Here is a 12,788-nt window from a genome sequence, read left to right on the forward strand (position 1 = left end):
TTTGTATTTTTAGTAGAGATGGGGTTTCACCGTCTTAGCCAGAATGGTCTCCATCTCCTGACCTCGTGATCCGCCTGTCTCAGCCTCCCAAAGTGCTGGGATTACAGGCATGAGCCACCGTGCCCAGCCTTTTCATTGTAATTTTTGTAAGATCAACTATTTTGTTCTCGTACTAGAAAAAAAGACTGGAAAACAGAGAGACTTTGGTAAGATAGAAGTTTAATGTTCCACTAACTTAAAGAGATTGGAATGAGGTGATCCCATTATTGAGTGGTTTAGGGTCACACGTCCCTAGTGAGTTGCATCCTTTTCTGAAGTCACTTTGTGGTCCAGAAAGGCTGCCTGAACTCTCTCTGTCATGATCAAATTCTGGGAAGCAAGAGAAAGGGGGGAAGTGGAAAAAAAAATGCCCAAGCTGGCTATTTATCCCCCTTTAGAGATGCCTTCTCTAGAATCTTCACAGCAAATTTCTGCTTGCGTTCTTTGGCAAGAAATTCCATCACATGACCATGGCTTGCAGTGAGGGAGTCTGGAAAAGACAATATTTTAGGAGATTAAACTGCCACCTTCAATACAACTAGTGTTCTGCTAATGAAGAAGAATGCAAAGAGTGGGTCCTGGGTGAGCAACTAGAAGCTTCTGTCTCATTCATTACAAATATGATATACGATTGAAAAAAAAAAAAAAAGCATTAAACCAGTAACAGAAGTCTATAAAAGATTGGAAGGGAAAATTTCCTATGGCAGAGAGAACACTACATGTTTGTCAACCTCTGTCTCATTTTTCTCCTGGAGTCACCGGGAGATTACCTTCCCCAGCCTCTATGCCTGTTAGGGCTCCATGCCTAAATTCTGGTTAGTGGACTGTTAACTAGCAGTGATGTTTGCCAGACCTGACCACTAAAACCTTCCATATGGCTCTCCATCTTCCCTCTTGTTTAGGCTGTTAGCTAGATGTAAAGAATGCAATGAAGGTCTTTAGGACCTAAGTAGATGGTAGAACCACAGGATGGAAGAAGACTGGATCTCTTAATGACTGCTTAGAACAGAGAAACTTGCCCCTATTTGGCCCCGTGATGCCTTACATTGAACCTTGACATCAGCAAAATAAACTTTTGGGGGATTGAACCTCTGAGATTTAAGGGTTGTTTATAGCACAAAGCATTATATACTCTTAATTATTAGAGTCCCCAGTAATACACCAGCCTAGAGATGGCTTTCATTGATTTATTGATATTTTTATTTTAATATTGATGCTTATATAAAGGTAAATGTTAAAATTGTAATTATATATATATGAGTAATACTACATATTATATGATACAGAGGCCAAATAAAATGCTTTATTCCCCAAATTATCACTAGTGATAATTAAAATTGACTTTCTGAGTTAAATCAGAAATCTATACTTAAATTTCACATAGAATTTTGATGAATAGAATGCGCAAAATATATTTCAGACCTGTAAATAAAAACGTAAATCTAAAAAAATTAATTCCCCTCACATTGAATCACCCAAGTAAAAACAACAAAACTTAAGAAACAGAATTGTCGATTATTGATGAGGACATATGAAATGAGTGCTTTCCTGGTAAGCCAATGATTTTAACATCTAGCAAGAAATAATCACATATGTGAAGAGATCTCTGAAACTTTCCTGAAGAGTTTAAGAGAATAACTGAATAAAAGTAAAGACATACCATGTCCTGGAAACAGAAAGATAAAAAAAAGAATTATAAAGAGATAAAGTCTCCCTCAAATAATGTACAGTTTTTGTGTAATCCAAATCAATATCCTTAGCGGTCCATTTTAATGGAGCTTGACCGACTGGATTTAAAATTCACCTATGAGGTTAAGATGCCAGAGATGGCAAGAAAAAAATATGTAAGGAATATTAGTACTTGGGTTTTGATTATATGATAAAGTGATTTGCTGCCTCTTTTCTTCAAGAAATCACACACCCTAAGGGTTTGAATAGAAATTAAGCACACTTGTTGACATTTCACTCAAAAGTTTTTTAAAAAGGAACATTCCTGCAGTTCAACACTTCAGCGGTTTCTCTTGGCAATTCCCCCTCCCCTGATTCAGGGAGGGGCTTTCTGTTCTTCATAGAGCCAGGGGGCGGACCCTTCTCTGAGCCTCTAGGAAAGGAGCTGTGCCTGGCCAGTCTTGGGGGAGGAGCTGCATTTCACCAGACTGCAGCTGACAAGAAGCTTCAAGGTAATGGCTGTCTTAAAGCTATTTATTTTCTAGTGACTTCTCAGGATCTTAGAGTAAAGATGAGAAAAATAGGAGTGGCAGTCTTGCATTGGTGGGAAAGGTGTGTGGTTTTGAGAAGTGCTGGCATTTTCAAGGAGTTAATCCTCTGGAATTTTTGTATCTTCCAATGCTTTACAAGTCCACAGTGGGAGAAGGGGTGATCAGATTACAGCCTCTAAATTAAGGCTTCAGTGCAGCATGACTTTTCCTGCTAATTTATTGAGTTGGCATTCCCTGTTTATATTGTTAGACACTCCGTTATTGTTTGAATGTTTAGGCATTTATTAATTTGCACAGAAAAATAACTTAGAAGTATTTGACAACATGGGGGGAAATACACCTATAAGTTGATTGATACATAAAAAGTCTGTATGTGTCACATGTTCATGAGCATAGAAAAGGGATCAAATATGTAGTTGAGTGAAGATACTTTCACATAATATATGCATGTATATATGTGATTTTTAAAATCTGGAAGAAAATAATCTCTCATGTTAACAGCATTTCTGTGTGACCAGGTCACCATTGCAATATTATTTTTTAATCTATTTCAGCATCTTTAGAGTAGATTACTCAGTGATTATTTTTATAATCATGAAAGAAAAATGAAGCTGAAGCAGCATACCCATTTTGTTTCAAGTACATAAACACACATAGACACACAAAGACATGCTCCCATATCCCCCCATCTTCTGCCAATAGTGGAAATTTTCCAGGACCTGATCAAGTGGGTAGTGTAGTTGCCGTGTCAACTACAGTCCTGCATGTGTCCTCCCTGCAGTTTATTCTTTCAGATCACAGATACCAGCGTGGTCAGGAAGAGCCATTTTTCTGTATCATCTAAGTTTAAGAGTGAGAAACAGAGGATTTGGTTTATTTCTATACACAGTTTTCAAAATATGTGGCATGGTACATCTATACAATGAAATACTATGCATTTGGCAAATGTCTGAGAAACAGTATAAGGTGAAAAAAATTATATAATAGCACATACTATATGTTCTCACTTAAGAAAAAATATGTATGTTAGTATACCTATGTATGTTACTACAACCAAATCAGGAAAAACATATCTATGAAAGTTTTAACAGGATTACTTGTATAGTTGTAGAGACAGGGCTGGCCCTGTCTCTTATACACATCTAGATGTGTATAAGATGGCTTTACCATTTTCTACTCTTTAAAATTATTTATATATATTTATTTGGGGTTTGTTAAATCTTCAGGGAAATATTGAGATAAAATGCTACAGGTTTGGGGGAAAACCTCATTTAAAGTAATTTATATCAAATTATGTGGAAAATCTTGAGGTGAAAGATGTTCAAGCTATGCTCTTGAGTGGGATCTGAGGCTGGTTTCAAATTTTCAAATGAGATACATTTATCTTTATATGTAAAAATGTTCTAGAAATACATATAGAAAATATTCCTAACAGTTATTTGTCTAGGGTTGTACTTTATTTTGCATATATCTTTCTGCATCTTCTCAATTTTTAATAAGCTTCTGGATGTTTTCATAATCAGAAACACTGTAGTTGAAGACATTATGATCTGGTTAGAATCCCACACAACAAAACCTTAAATTTAATGTAGAAAATTCTAGAAGCCTGGGAAGACTCCTGGCTAACTGGATGTAGTCCTTATGGAATAAGAATGGAAACTACATCTGATAGTGAGTGAAGTTCCCTTCAACTCATGAGTAATTCTGGTTGTCATCATAAGAGGGCACTTGACAGATTTTCTAAATTTTCTCCAGCCAACCATTTTTATGAAGTAGACAAACAAAGCAATGAATCTATTTTGTATTAGTAAACTATGAGACAGCATGTAATTGCAATTCCACTGAAAAAAAACTGTATGTGTAAAGAAGAAAACTTCCACATGATAACTGATGTGAGTATTCAAACAAAATCTACATGCTGACTCATACCACTCCACCATACTTTTCTTCAGAGATGATTTCAACATAAACTAAATAGCATAAATTTATCCCAGAGAGCATTTCAAATCATAAAAATCAGAAGGAAAATAAACATGGCATCTACATCACAGATGAAATTTTGCCTCATTCCTATGTTTTAGAATTACATACCTGTTAGAGTTTAGGTAGGGAAAATTCTTGACACCTTTCCCATTTCGTTGGTTTTATTCCCTGCCTTCCTTTTGAACAGCATAGGTTAATATCAGAGATGCACATGACCTGGGCAATCTGCATGTGATACCAGCCAAGCCCCAGGAAGACAGTACAGCCACAGAAGTGCTGAGTCTGGTGAAGGCCCTTCTGGACAAGCAGTTGGAGTGAGAATCAAGACAACTGGACCACAGGACCAGACCCACCAGGATCCACGTGACAGTGGGTAAGACTCTTCCAATGTCACAAAACATTTCACGGTAGAAACATGTTGAGAACTTGGAGAATAATGTATTTTGCCTCCTGCTCTACAGCCATCCTAGCATTTTAAATTAAAAGTCATATTTCCTGTTAGAATCATGTTAGGTTGATAATTTGGGGTACAATTCATTTTGCTCCCTGTTCTGCATCCATGACACTTTATAATTAAAAGTCATAACTTCTAGTTTGGAGAAGAATCTTACTTTTTAAACCTTTATGAAGAAATCACCCAAGAGGCTATTCAGGTGTCTTCCTGAGGTTCAGACCAGTGGCCTGACTCTCCAATCCTTTGTAATGATCCTATCCAACAAGTTGTCATAGCAGTAATTCTGACTCTCTGCCTTCTAAAATTATGCTTTTAGAAGAGTCATTGTATTTTTGTCTGGGTCCAGGAGATACAGACCCTGTTGTCTTTGTCTGCCTGCTCTGGGTGAACAGTGGAGCACTTGCACCTTAAAAAACATAAAGCTGTGTTTTCAACTAGAACACTGCTCCTCAAAGAGTTATTTTTAAACATGTAGCATTAGAAGCACTTAAGAACTTTTTAGAAATACAAACTTTTGAGCACAAGCCAAACCTTCTGAATAAAACTCTCACGATGGGGCCTAGAAATATAAGTCCTCCAGATGATTCTGACACATGTTAAGTTTGGAGACCCACTGCTATAGGTATGACATTAGGGACACAAAAGTACCAAAGTATGTACTTACATAAATAGAGTTCCTGACATCCCATCACAAGCTCTCCCACCTCTCCTTCCATGTACATGCATTCCCTTCTTAGTAAGCATGTTCAATAATGAGGGCAAATTCTTGAATTTGAGGTATTATAAAACAACTTTTCTGGTTTTTGCCCACCCCCGCCCCTGCAATCTTATATTATGCTGCCTCCTCTGTCTCATGCCCCACTGAGCATTGTTTTTTAATCTACTCTCCACTTGTAATTACTCACCTCCTGTTTTGCCAAAATAATTGTATTTGCTGATACTTTTCTTCTTTTCCTTTTCCCTATTTCAGTATCTTCTGGTATTGTCCCATTCAAACAACGTTTTCAAGCTTCCTTGGAAAATTGAGGTGGAGAACAGGCCACACAAACTGTAAACCCTTTGTAGTCATAAGACGAAAGAGGCTTTGTTAAGAGTATTGTTTTGGGTAGAACTTGCATTAGCAGTTACAAAGACAGCCACCTCAACTTTGGTAATAACCCTTGGCACACAAATATAAAACATAATGGAGTCTGAGTATGTCCTATGCCACTGGAAAGACCAGTTATGGCCAGCAAAAGTTTTGTCCAGATCTGAAACTTCATCAAACAGTAAGAGGAAAATGGGATTTTCTCTAGAAGTTCAAATACTCTCACTAGATGAAAAAATTAAAATGGACAGCACAGAAACAGAAATCCTAAATAAATCTCAAATTGAAGCCATTGCTGCCTCATTAGGACTACAGTCAGAGGACAGTGCTCTGCCTACAGAGGAAACTGCCTATGGAAGATCACTAAAAGTGGCACTGGATATTCTGAATGAGAGAACAAATTTGAGTCAAGCAAGCACTTCAGATGAAGAGGAGATCACTATGCTGTCTCAAAATGTACCACAAAAACAGTCTGATTCGCCCCCTCATAAAAAATACCGGAAGGATGAAGCCGACTTACCAGAGTGTCTTCAGGAAAGTGAAAACTCAGCATGCTTATTAGCATCTTCAGAGAGTGATGATTCCCTGTATGATGATAAATCACAAGTGCACACAATGGCCAATACTATTCCAAGTGAAGTGGAAACAAAGTCATTACAAAACTCTAGCTGGTGCGAGACTTTCCATCCACTTTCAGAAGATAATGATGAAAAAGAGAACAAGAATAAGATTGATATCTCAGCAGTTATGTCTGTGCATTCTGCAGTAAAAGAGGAAAGTGCATATGTTAAAGATGAAAAGTTTGCTCCACCCTTGTCATCAGATATCCTCACTATGCCCAAAACTTTGAAAGAAGAGAGCCAGGATACATGCCCAGAGACCCTGGCTGTTCCTTCTGAATGCTCTGCTTTCTCAGAGAATATTGAAGATCCTGGAGAGGGTCCCTCAAATCCATGCTTAGATACCAGTCAGAATCAACCTTCTGTGGAATCAGAGATGGAGGCTGCAGCATGCCCTGGGAGTTGTTCAAGGGAATGCCAGGTTTCATTTAGTGCCTCTAACCCTGTCTGGGATTATTCACGTCTTATGAATAGTGAAAGAAATTTTCAGAGACTGGATTTTGAAGAACTTGAGGAAGACGGTCAAGCCTCTGACAAGTCATTGCTTCCAAGTCGCATTAATCTTTCTCTATTAGATGATGATGAGGAAGACGAAGAACTTCCACGCTTCATTTTACATTATGAGACACGTCCATTTGAAACAGGAATGATAGTCTGGTTTAAATATCAGAAATACCCATTTTGGCCAGCAGTGATAAAAAGTATCAGACGAAAAGAGAGGAAAGCAAGTGTGCTTTTTATTGAGGCAAACATGAATTCTGAAAAGAAGGGCATTAGAGTAAATTTTAGAAGATTAAAGAAATTTGATTGTAAAGAGAAACAAATGCTAGTGGACAAAGCCAGGGAGGATTATAGTGAGAGTATTGACTGGTGCATCTCACTAATTTGTGACTACAGAGTTAGAATAGGTTGTGGTTCTTTCACAGGCTCTTTGCTTGAATATTATGCTGCTGATATTAGTTACCCAGTTAGGAAAGAAATAAAACAGGATACTTTCAGGAACAAATTTCCAAAGCTGCATAATGAAGATGCCAGGGAACCAATGGCTGTGACTTCCCAGACCAAGAAAATGTCCTTCCAAAAAATTCTCCCTGACCGGATGAAGGCTGCTCGGGACCGAGCCAACAAGAACCTGGTGGACTTCATTGTGAATGCGAAGGGAGCAGAGAACCATCTTCTGGCCATTGTAAATGGCACTAAAGGATCCAGATGGCTGAAATCATTTTTGAATGCAAATAGGTTCACACCCTGTATTGAAACATACTTTGAGGATGAAGATCAGTTGGATGAAGTGGTGAAATATTTACAAGAAGTCTACAATCAAATAGATAAAATAATGCCAACTTGGATAAAAGATGACAAAATTAAATTTATCCTAGAAGTTCTTCTGCCAGAAGCAATTATTTGTTCAATTTCTGCTGTTGATGGGTTAGATTACGAGGCAGCTGAAGCAAAGTATCTAAAAGGACCATGTCTAGGCTACAGGGAAAGAGAATTATTTGATGCAAAAATAATATATGAAAAGAGACGAAAACCACCAACAAATGAAGCTCACTAAATGTGCTGAAAGTTGAAACCATGGCAGGGAGCTCTCATAGATACTAGTTGAAAAAAATCTCGGAACAATTCTCTCTTAATACATATTTTCTGCAAATGGGAGAATGGATAATGTGTTCACTTCTTTTTTGAGATATCTAGGATCTGTGGTTATAATTACATCTTTATTTCCTTTTCTTGTGCTTCTTCAAAGTTAATTTTGTCAACATATTTCAGCAGTTCTACTTTCCCATACATTTTTAGAAAGCATAATTCCTAAATGATTTAGAAGGGAAAGTACCATTTTGTTTTATGACACTTTAGAATCTATGCTGTATTGTTAAATATATTGTGCACAATTATTTTAATATTAAAATTGCACTGGTGTTAGATATTAACCAAGATGATTGGAAAAAAGTCTAAAAGATACATCATTTCTATATTCCTTGCTTAATTTTTATAAAATATTGGGTTTTCCCTCACACAGTTGAATTATTTTTCTTGCCATGCCTATTTATTTTTGCAAAAAAATTATCTGATGTATAGAACCAAAGATAGATTTGCTTTGCTATATATTATAACTACACTTGCTTTTGCAATAAAACAACTTGTAATTCAAAAATGAAGATTATCTGCATGTAGTATTTATGTGTGTGAATAACATCTTGGCATGCAGAAAATAATTTTGGCTGCTTTTAACAGAATTGTTCATTCTACACTTCCCTGAAATTCTATTTTTGGGAGTGTCTGTCCTTCAATGGCTGAATAGTTCCTTAAATCAGTCAAGCTCCTGGCTATCTTCATAACTAACAGTGAGTGGGTCTTCTTAATATAGGTGTCTGACCACATGTGGAAGGCAGCTAGACTTATTGTATTTACAGCCTGGCCACTCTAGACATATGAATCCAGGCTGACTGCTTAAGTGCCCATCTTGTTTGATATAAACTGTAGAAAAGGCAAGCACTTTGTTCTGAGTCTTTTATCTCCAAATACATAGTTGTCTCAAACCAAGCAAGCTTTATCAAAATGGCTTATTTGTAGAATAGTTTCAATGATATAAATGCCAACTGGCAAGTCATTCCAAACTGCTTGAAGGAGTAGATGGACCAGAATCTGAGAATTTGGAAATAGGTCACAGAAAAAGCCTCCATTTGGCTAAATATGACAATTGTCTGAGTATGGTTAAATATACACAATTAAAAGTCTGAAGCCAACGAGTTGTTTATTCTAACTTGAAATATATTTTTGTGAGAAAAAATGTTAGAAAAGTTAGTTTATTTAAAAAACTTGCTGTGAAAGGAAATTCTAAGGGCTTAACATGAAGCTGTCTGCATTTTTACCTGTTAGACAATGGTCGCCCTTGGGCTCTTGTTATACATTCACATGGCTACGCGTTTATGTAAAGTTTGCAAAAATTTGGTGTTTTGATTTACAATAAAACTATTATATTATTCACCTTGGATTTTTACATCATCCTACTTGAAACCGTGCAGCTACATAAGTGGTGTTTCTCCAAATTTAACACACACACACACACACACAAAATATATATATATATATGATTTGTTTGGAATTTTTGGTTCTTGTAGTTGCCATCATCTTAACACTTGCTATAAGTTGTCATTCTAAATAAGTATTCCCTTTCATGTTGATTTTGTATTACTTTAATAGAAAGCCTACTGAATTTTATAAGCCGCATGTCCCACAAAACCTCTCTGGACCCTGACTAAAAAAGACCAAGACTTCTTAGACATACAGCCTCTATCAATCCACATACCTTCCTCATTGCCCTAAGAAGTAATTTACAACAAACCATCATCACACTGTATGTGGATTTTATACCCTGGATAAAACACACTTATTTGCTCTATAATTGTATTAGTCCATTTTCACACTGCTGATAAAGATACACCAGAGACTGGGCATTTTACAAAAGAAAGAGGTTTAATGGACTTACAGTTGCACATGGCTGGGTGGGGGCCTCACAATCATGGCAGAAAGCAAGGAGGAGTAAATCACATCTTACATGGATGGCAGCAGGCAAAGAGACAGAGAATTCATGCAGGGGAGTTCCTCTTTATAAAACAATCAGAATTCATGAGACTTATTCACTATCATAAGAACAGCATGGGAAAGACATCCCCCCATGATTCAATTATTTCCCATTGGGTCCCTCCCATAAAACATGGGAATTCAAGATGAGATTTGTGTTGGGACAAAGCCAATCCATATCATTCCACCCCTGGCCCATCCCAAATCTCATGTCCTCACATTGCAAAACCAATCATGCCTTCCCAACAGTCCTCCAAAGTCTTAACTCATTTCAGCATTAACTCAGAAGTCCACAGTCCAATGTCTCATCTGAGACAAAGCAAGTTCCTTCTGTGTACGAGCCTGTAAAATCAAAAGCAAGTTAGTTACTTCCTAGATACAATGTGGGTATAGGCATTGAGTAAATACAGCCATCCCAAATGGGAGAATTTGGCCAAAACAAAGGGGCTATGAGCCCCATGCAAGTCTGAAATCCAGCAGGGCAGTCAAATCCTAAGTCTCCAAAATGATCTCCTCTGACTCCATGCCTCATACCCAGGTCATGCTGATGCAAGAGGTTTGTTCCCATGGTCTTGGGCAGCTTCACTCTTGCAGCTTTGCAGGGTATAACCTCCCTCCTGGCTGTTTTTATGGGCTGGCATTGAGTGTCTGCGGCTTTTCGAGGTGCACGGTGCAAGCTGTTGGTGGATCTACCATTCTGGGGTCTGGAGTACGGTGGCCCTCTTCTCACAGCTCTATTAGGTGGTGCCCCAGTAGGGACTCTGTGTTGGGGCTTCAACCCCACATTTCCCTTCTGCACTGTCCTAGCAGAAGTTCTCCATGAGAGCCCCACACCTGCAGCAAACTTCTGCCTGGGCATTCAGGCATTTCCATACATCCTCTGAAACCTAGGCAATGGGTCCCAAACCCCAATTCTTGACTTCTGTGCACTGGCAGGCCCAACACCACATGGAAGCTGCCAAGGCTTGAGGTTTGCACCCTCTGAAGCCATGGCCCGAGTGCTACATTGACCCCTTGCAGCAATAGCTGGAGTGGCTGGCACACAGGGCACCAGCACTGCACACTGCACAGGGATCCTGGGCTGCACACAGCATGGAGATCCTGAGCCTGACCCCTGAAACCACTTTTTTCTCCTAAGCCTTTGAGCCTGTGATGGGAGGGGCTGCTGTGAAGACCTCCGACATGTCCTGGAGACATTGTCCCCATTGTCTTGGGGATTAACATTCTGCTCCTCATTACTTATGCAAATTTCTGCAGCTGGCTTGGATTTCTCCTCAGAAAATGGAGGGTTTTTTTTCTATCACATTGGCTGCAAATTTTATGAACTTTTATGCTCTGCTTCCCTTATAAAACTGAATGCCTTCAATAGCACCCAAGTCACCTCTTGAATGCTTTGCTGGTTAGAAATTTCTTCCACCAGATACCCTAAAGCATCCCTCTTAAGTTCAAGGTTCCACGAATCTCTGGGCCTGGAGCAAATTGCCACCAGTCTCTTTGCTAAAACATAACAAGAGTCACCTTTGCTCCATTTCCAAACAAGTTTCTTATCTCCATCTGAGACCACAGCCTGAATTTCATTGTTCATATCATTATCATCATTTTGGTCAAAACCACTCAACAAGTCTAGGGAGTTTCAAATTTTTCCACATTTTCCTGTCTTCTTATGAGCCCTCCAAACTGTTCCAACATCTGCGTGTTACCCAGTTCCAAAGTTGCTTCCACATTTTCAGGTATCTACAGCACACCCCACTCTACTGGTGCCAATTTACTGTATTAGTCGGTTTTCACAATGCTGATAAAGACATCCCAGAGACTGGGCAATTTACAAAAGAAAGAGATTTAATGGACTTCCCATTCCACATGGCTGTGGGAGACCTCACAATCATGGCAGAAGGCAAAGAGGAGCAAGTCACATCTTACATGGATGGCATCAGGCAAAGAGAGAACTCGTGTGGGGGAGTTCCTCTTTATAAAATGATCAGATCTCATGAGACTGCACTATCACAAGAACAACATGGAAAAGACTTCCCCCCATGATTCAGTTATCTCCCACTGGGTCCCTCCCACAACACATGGGAATTAAAAATGAGATTTGGGTGGGGACACAGCCAAACCATATCAATAATGTTGTGTCCCTCTGATTTCAATATAATACCCACCTTTAGTTCTCTCAGTGGAGCTATCTCTGTCTCCTGGTTCTAATATTTGTGTTATTACCTCATTCATTCATTCATAGCATTGTGAGTCAAGAGAGCAAGTGATATGTGGCTAAAGCTCCACTTCAAGGGTAGATTTCAGGTGCCATAGAAAGGAAATATTACTTCTGTGACCCAGATGAAAATCTAATTTCTAAGATGAGTAGGATGCACTACATCATCATAGTGAGAAATTTTGATTAACTTTGTGCACAGACTGCCTGTACTTGAAAACCAGAGCCCAAGTTTCCTCATATTTGTGAGTTCCCAAGTGTCTGTTTTGTTTGTGGTAAAGATTGGACACCTGATCCCTCTTAAGATGTCATTTATTTTGGGGCATATTGAAGTTAAGGGAGGAATGCCTCAAACATGCATCCATTCTCCTCTTTGAATGAATCACTGAATGGCATTTGAGATGTGAAAATGGATGAATTTGGCTTCCAACACACTGTGGACTCAGATCCCTATCAGCCTGAGTAGCTGTTAAGGCAACTCTAAGATTGCCCTAAGCTGGATCTCTAATGTAGGTTTGTGTGTCTGATTGGAGAGCCTGACTTCTTATCCACCCTAACCCACTGGGTTAAGGAAACCCTCATCTTTTCT

General features: G+C 38.6%; 1 protein-coding gene across 5 annotated transcripts in view; it reads left to right on the forward strand.

The window, feature by feature from the left end:
• Positions 1-9,393, forward strand: part of LOC105536381 (PWWP domain-containing protein MUM1L1) — a 28,736-nt gene extending 19,343 nt beyond the window's left edge. For 2 of the 5 annotated variants that reach the window (XM_011975764.1, XM_011975763.1), the window contains 2 exons: positions 4,429-4,614; positions 5,666-9,393. In XM_011975764.1, the coding sequence (XP_011831154.1) occupies positions 5,879-7,960 (2,082 nt within the window). In that variant the 5' untranslated portion in view covers positions 4,429-4,614; positions 5,666-5,878 and the 3' untranslated portion in view covers positions 7,961-9,393. Of the gene's footprint in view, positions 1-2,087; positions 2,220-4,428; positions 4,615-5,665 lie in introns of all 5 variants that reach the window. The other 3 variants (XM_011975765.1, XM_011975767.1, XM_011975768.1) reach the window with 3 other exon arrangements.
• The last annotated feature ends 3,395 nt before the right edge of the window (positions 9,394-12,788 follow it).

Source organism: Mandrillus leucophaeus, unplaced genomic scaffold (assembly GCF_000951045.1).
Source record: "Mandrillus leucophaeus isolate KB7577 unplaced genomic scaffold, Mleu.le_1.0 Scaffold1586, whole genome shotgun sequence".
NCBI lineage: Eukaryota > Metazoa > Chordata > Mammalia > Primates > Cercopithecidae > Mandrillus > Mandrillus leucophaeus.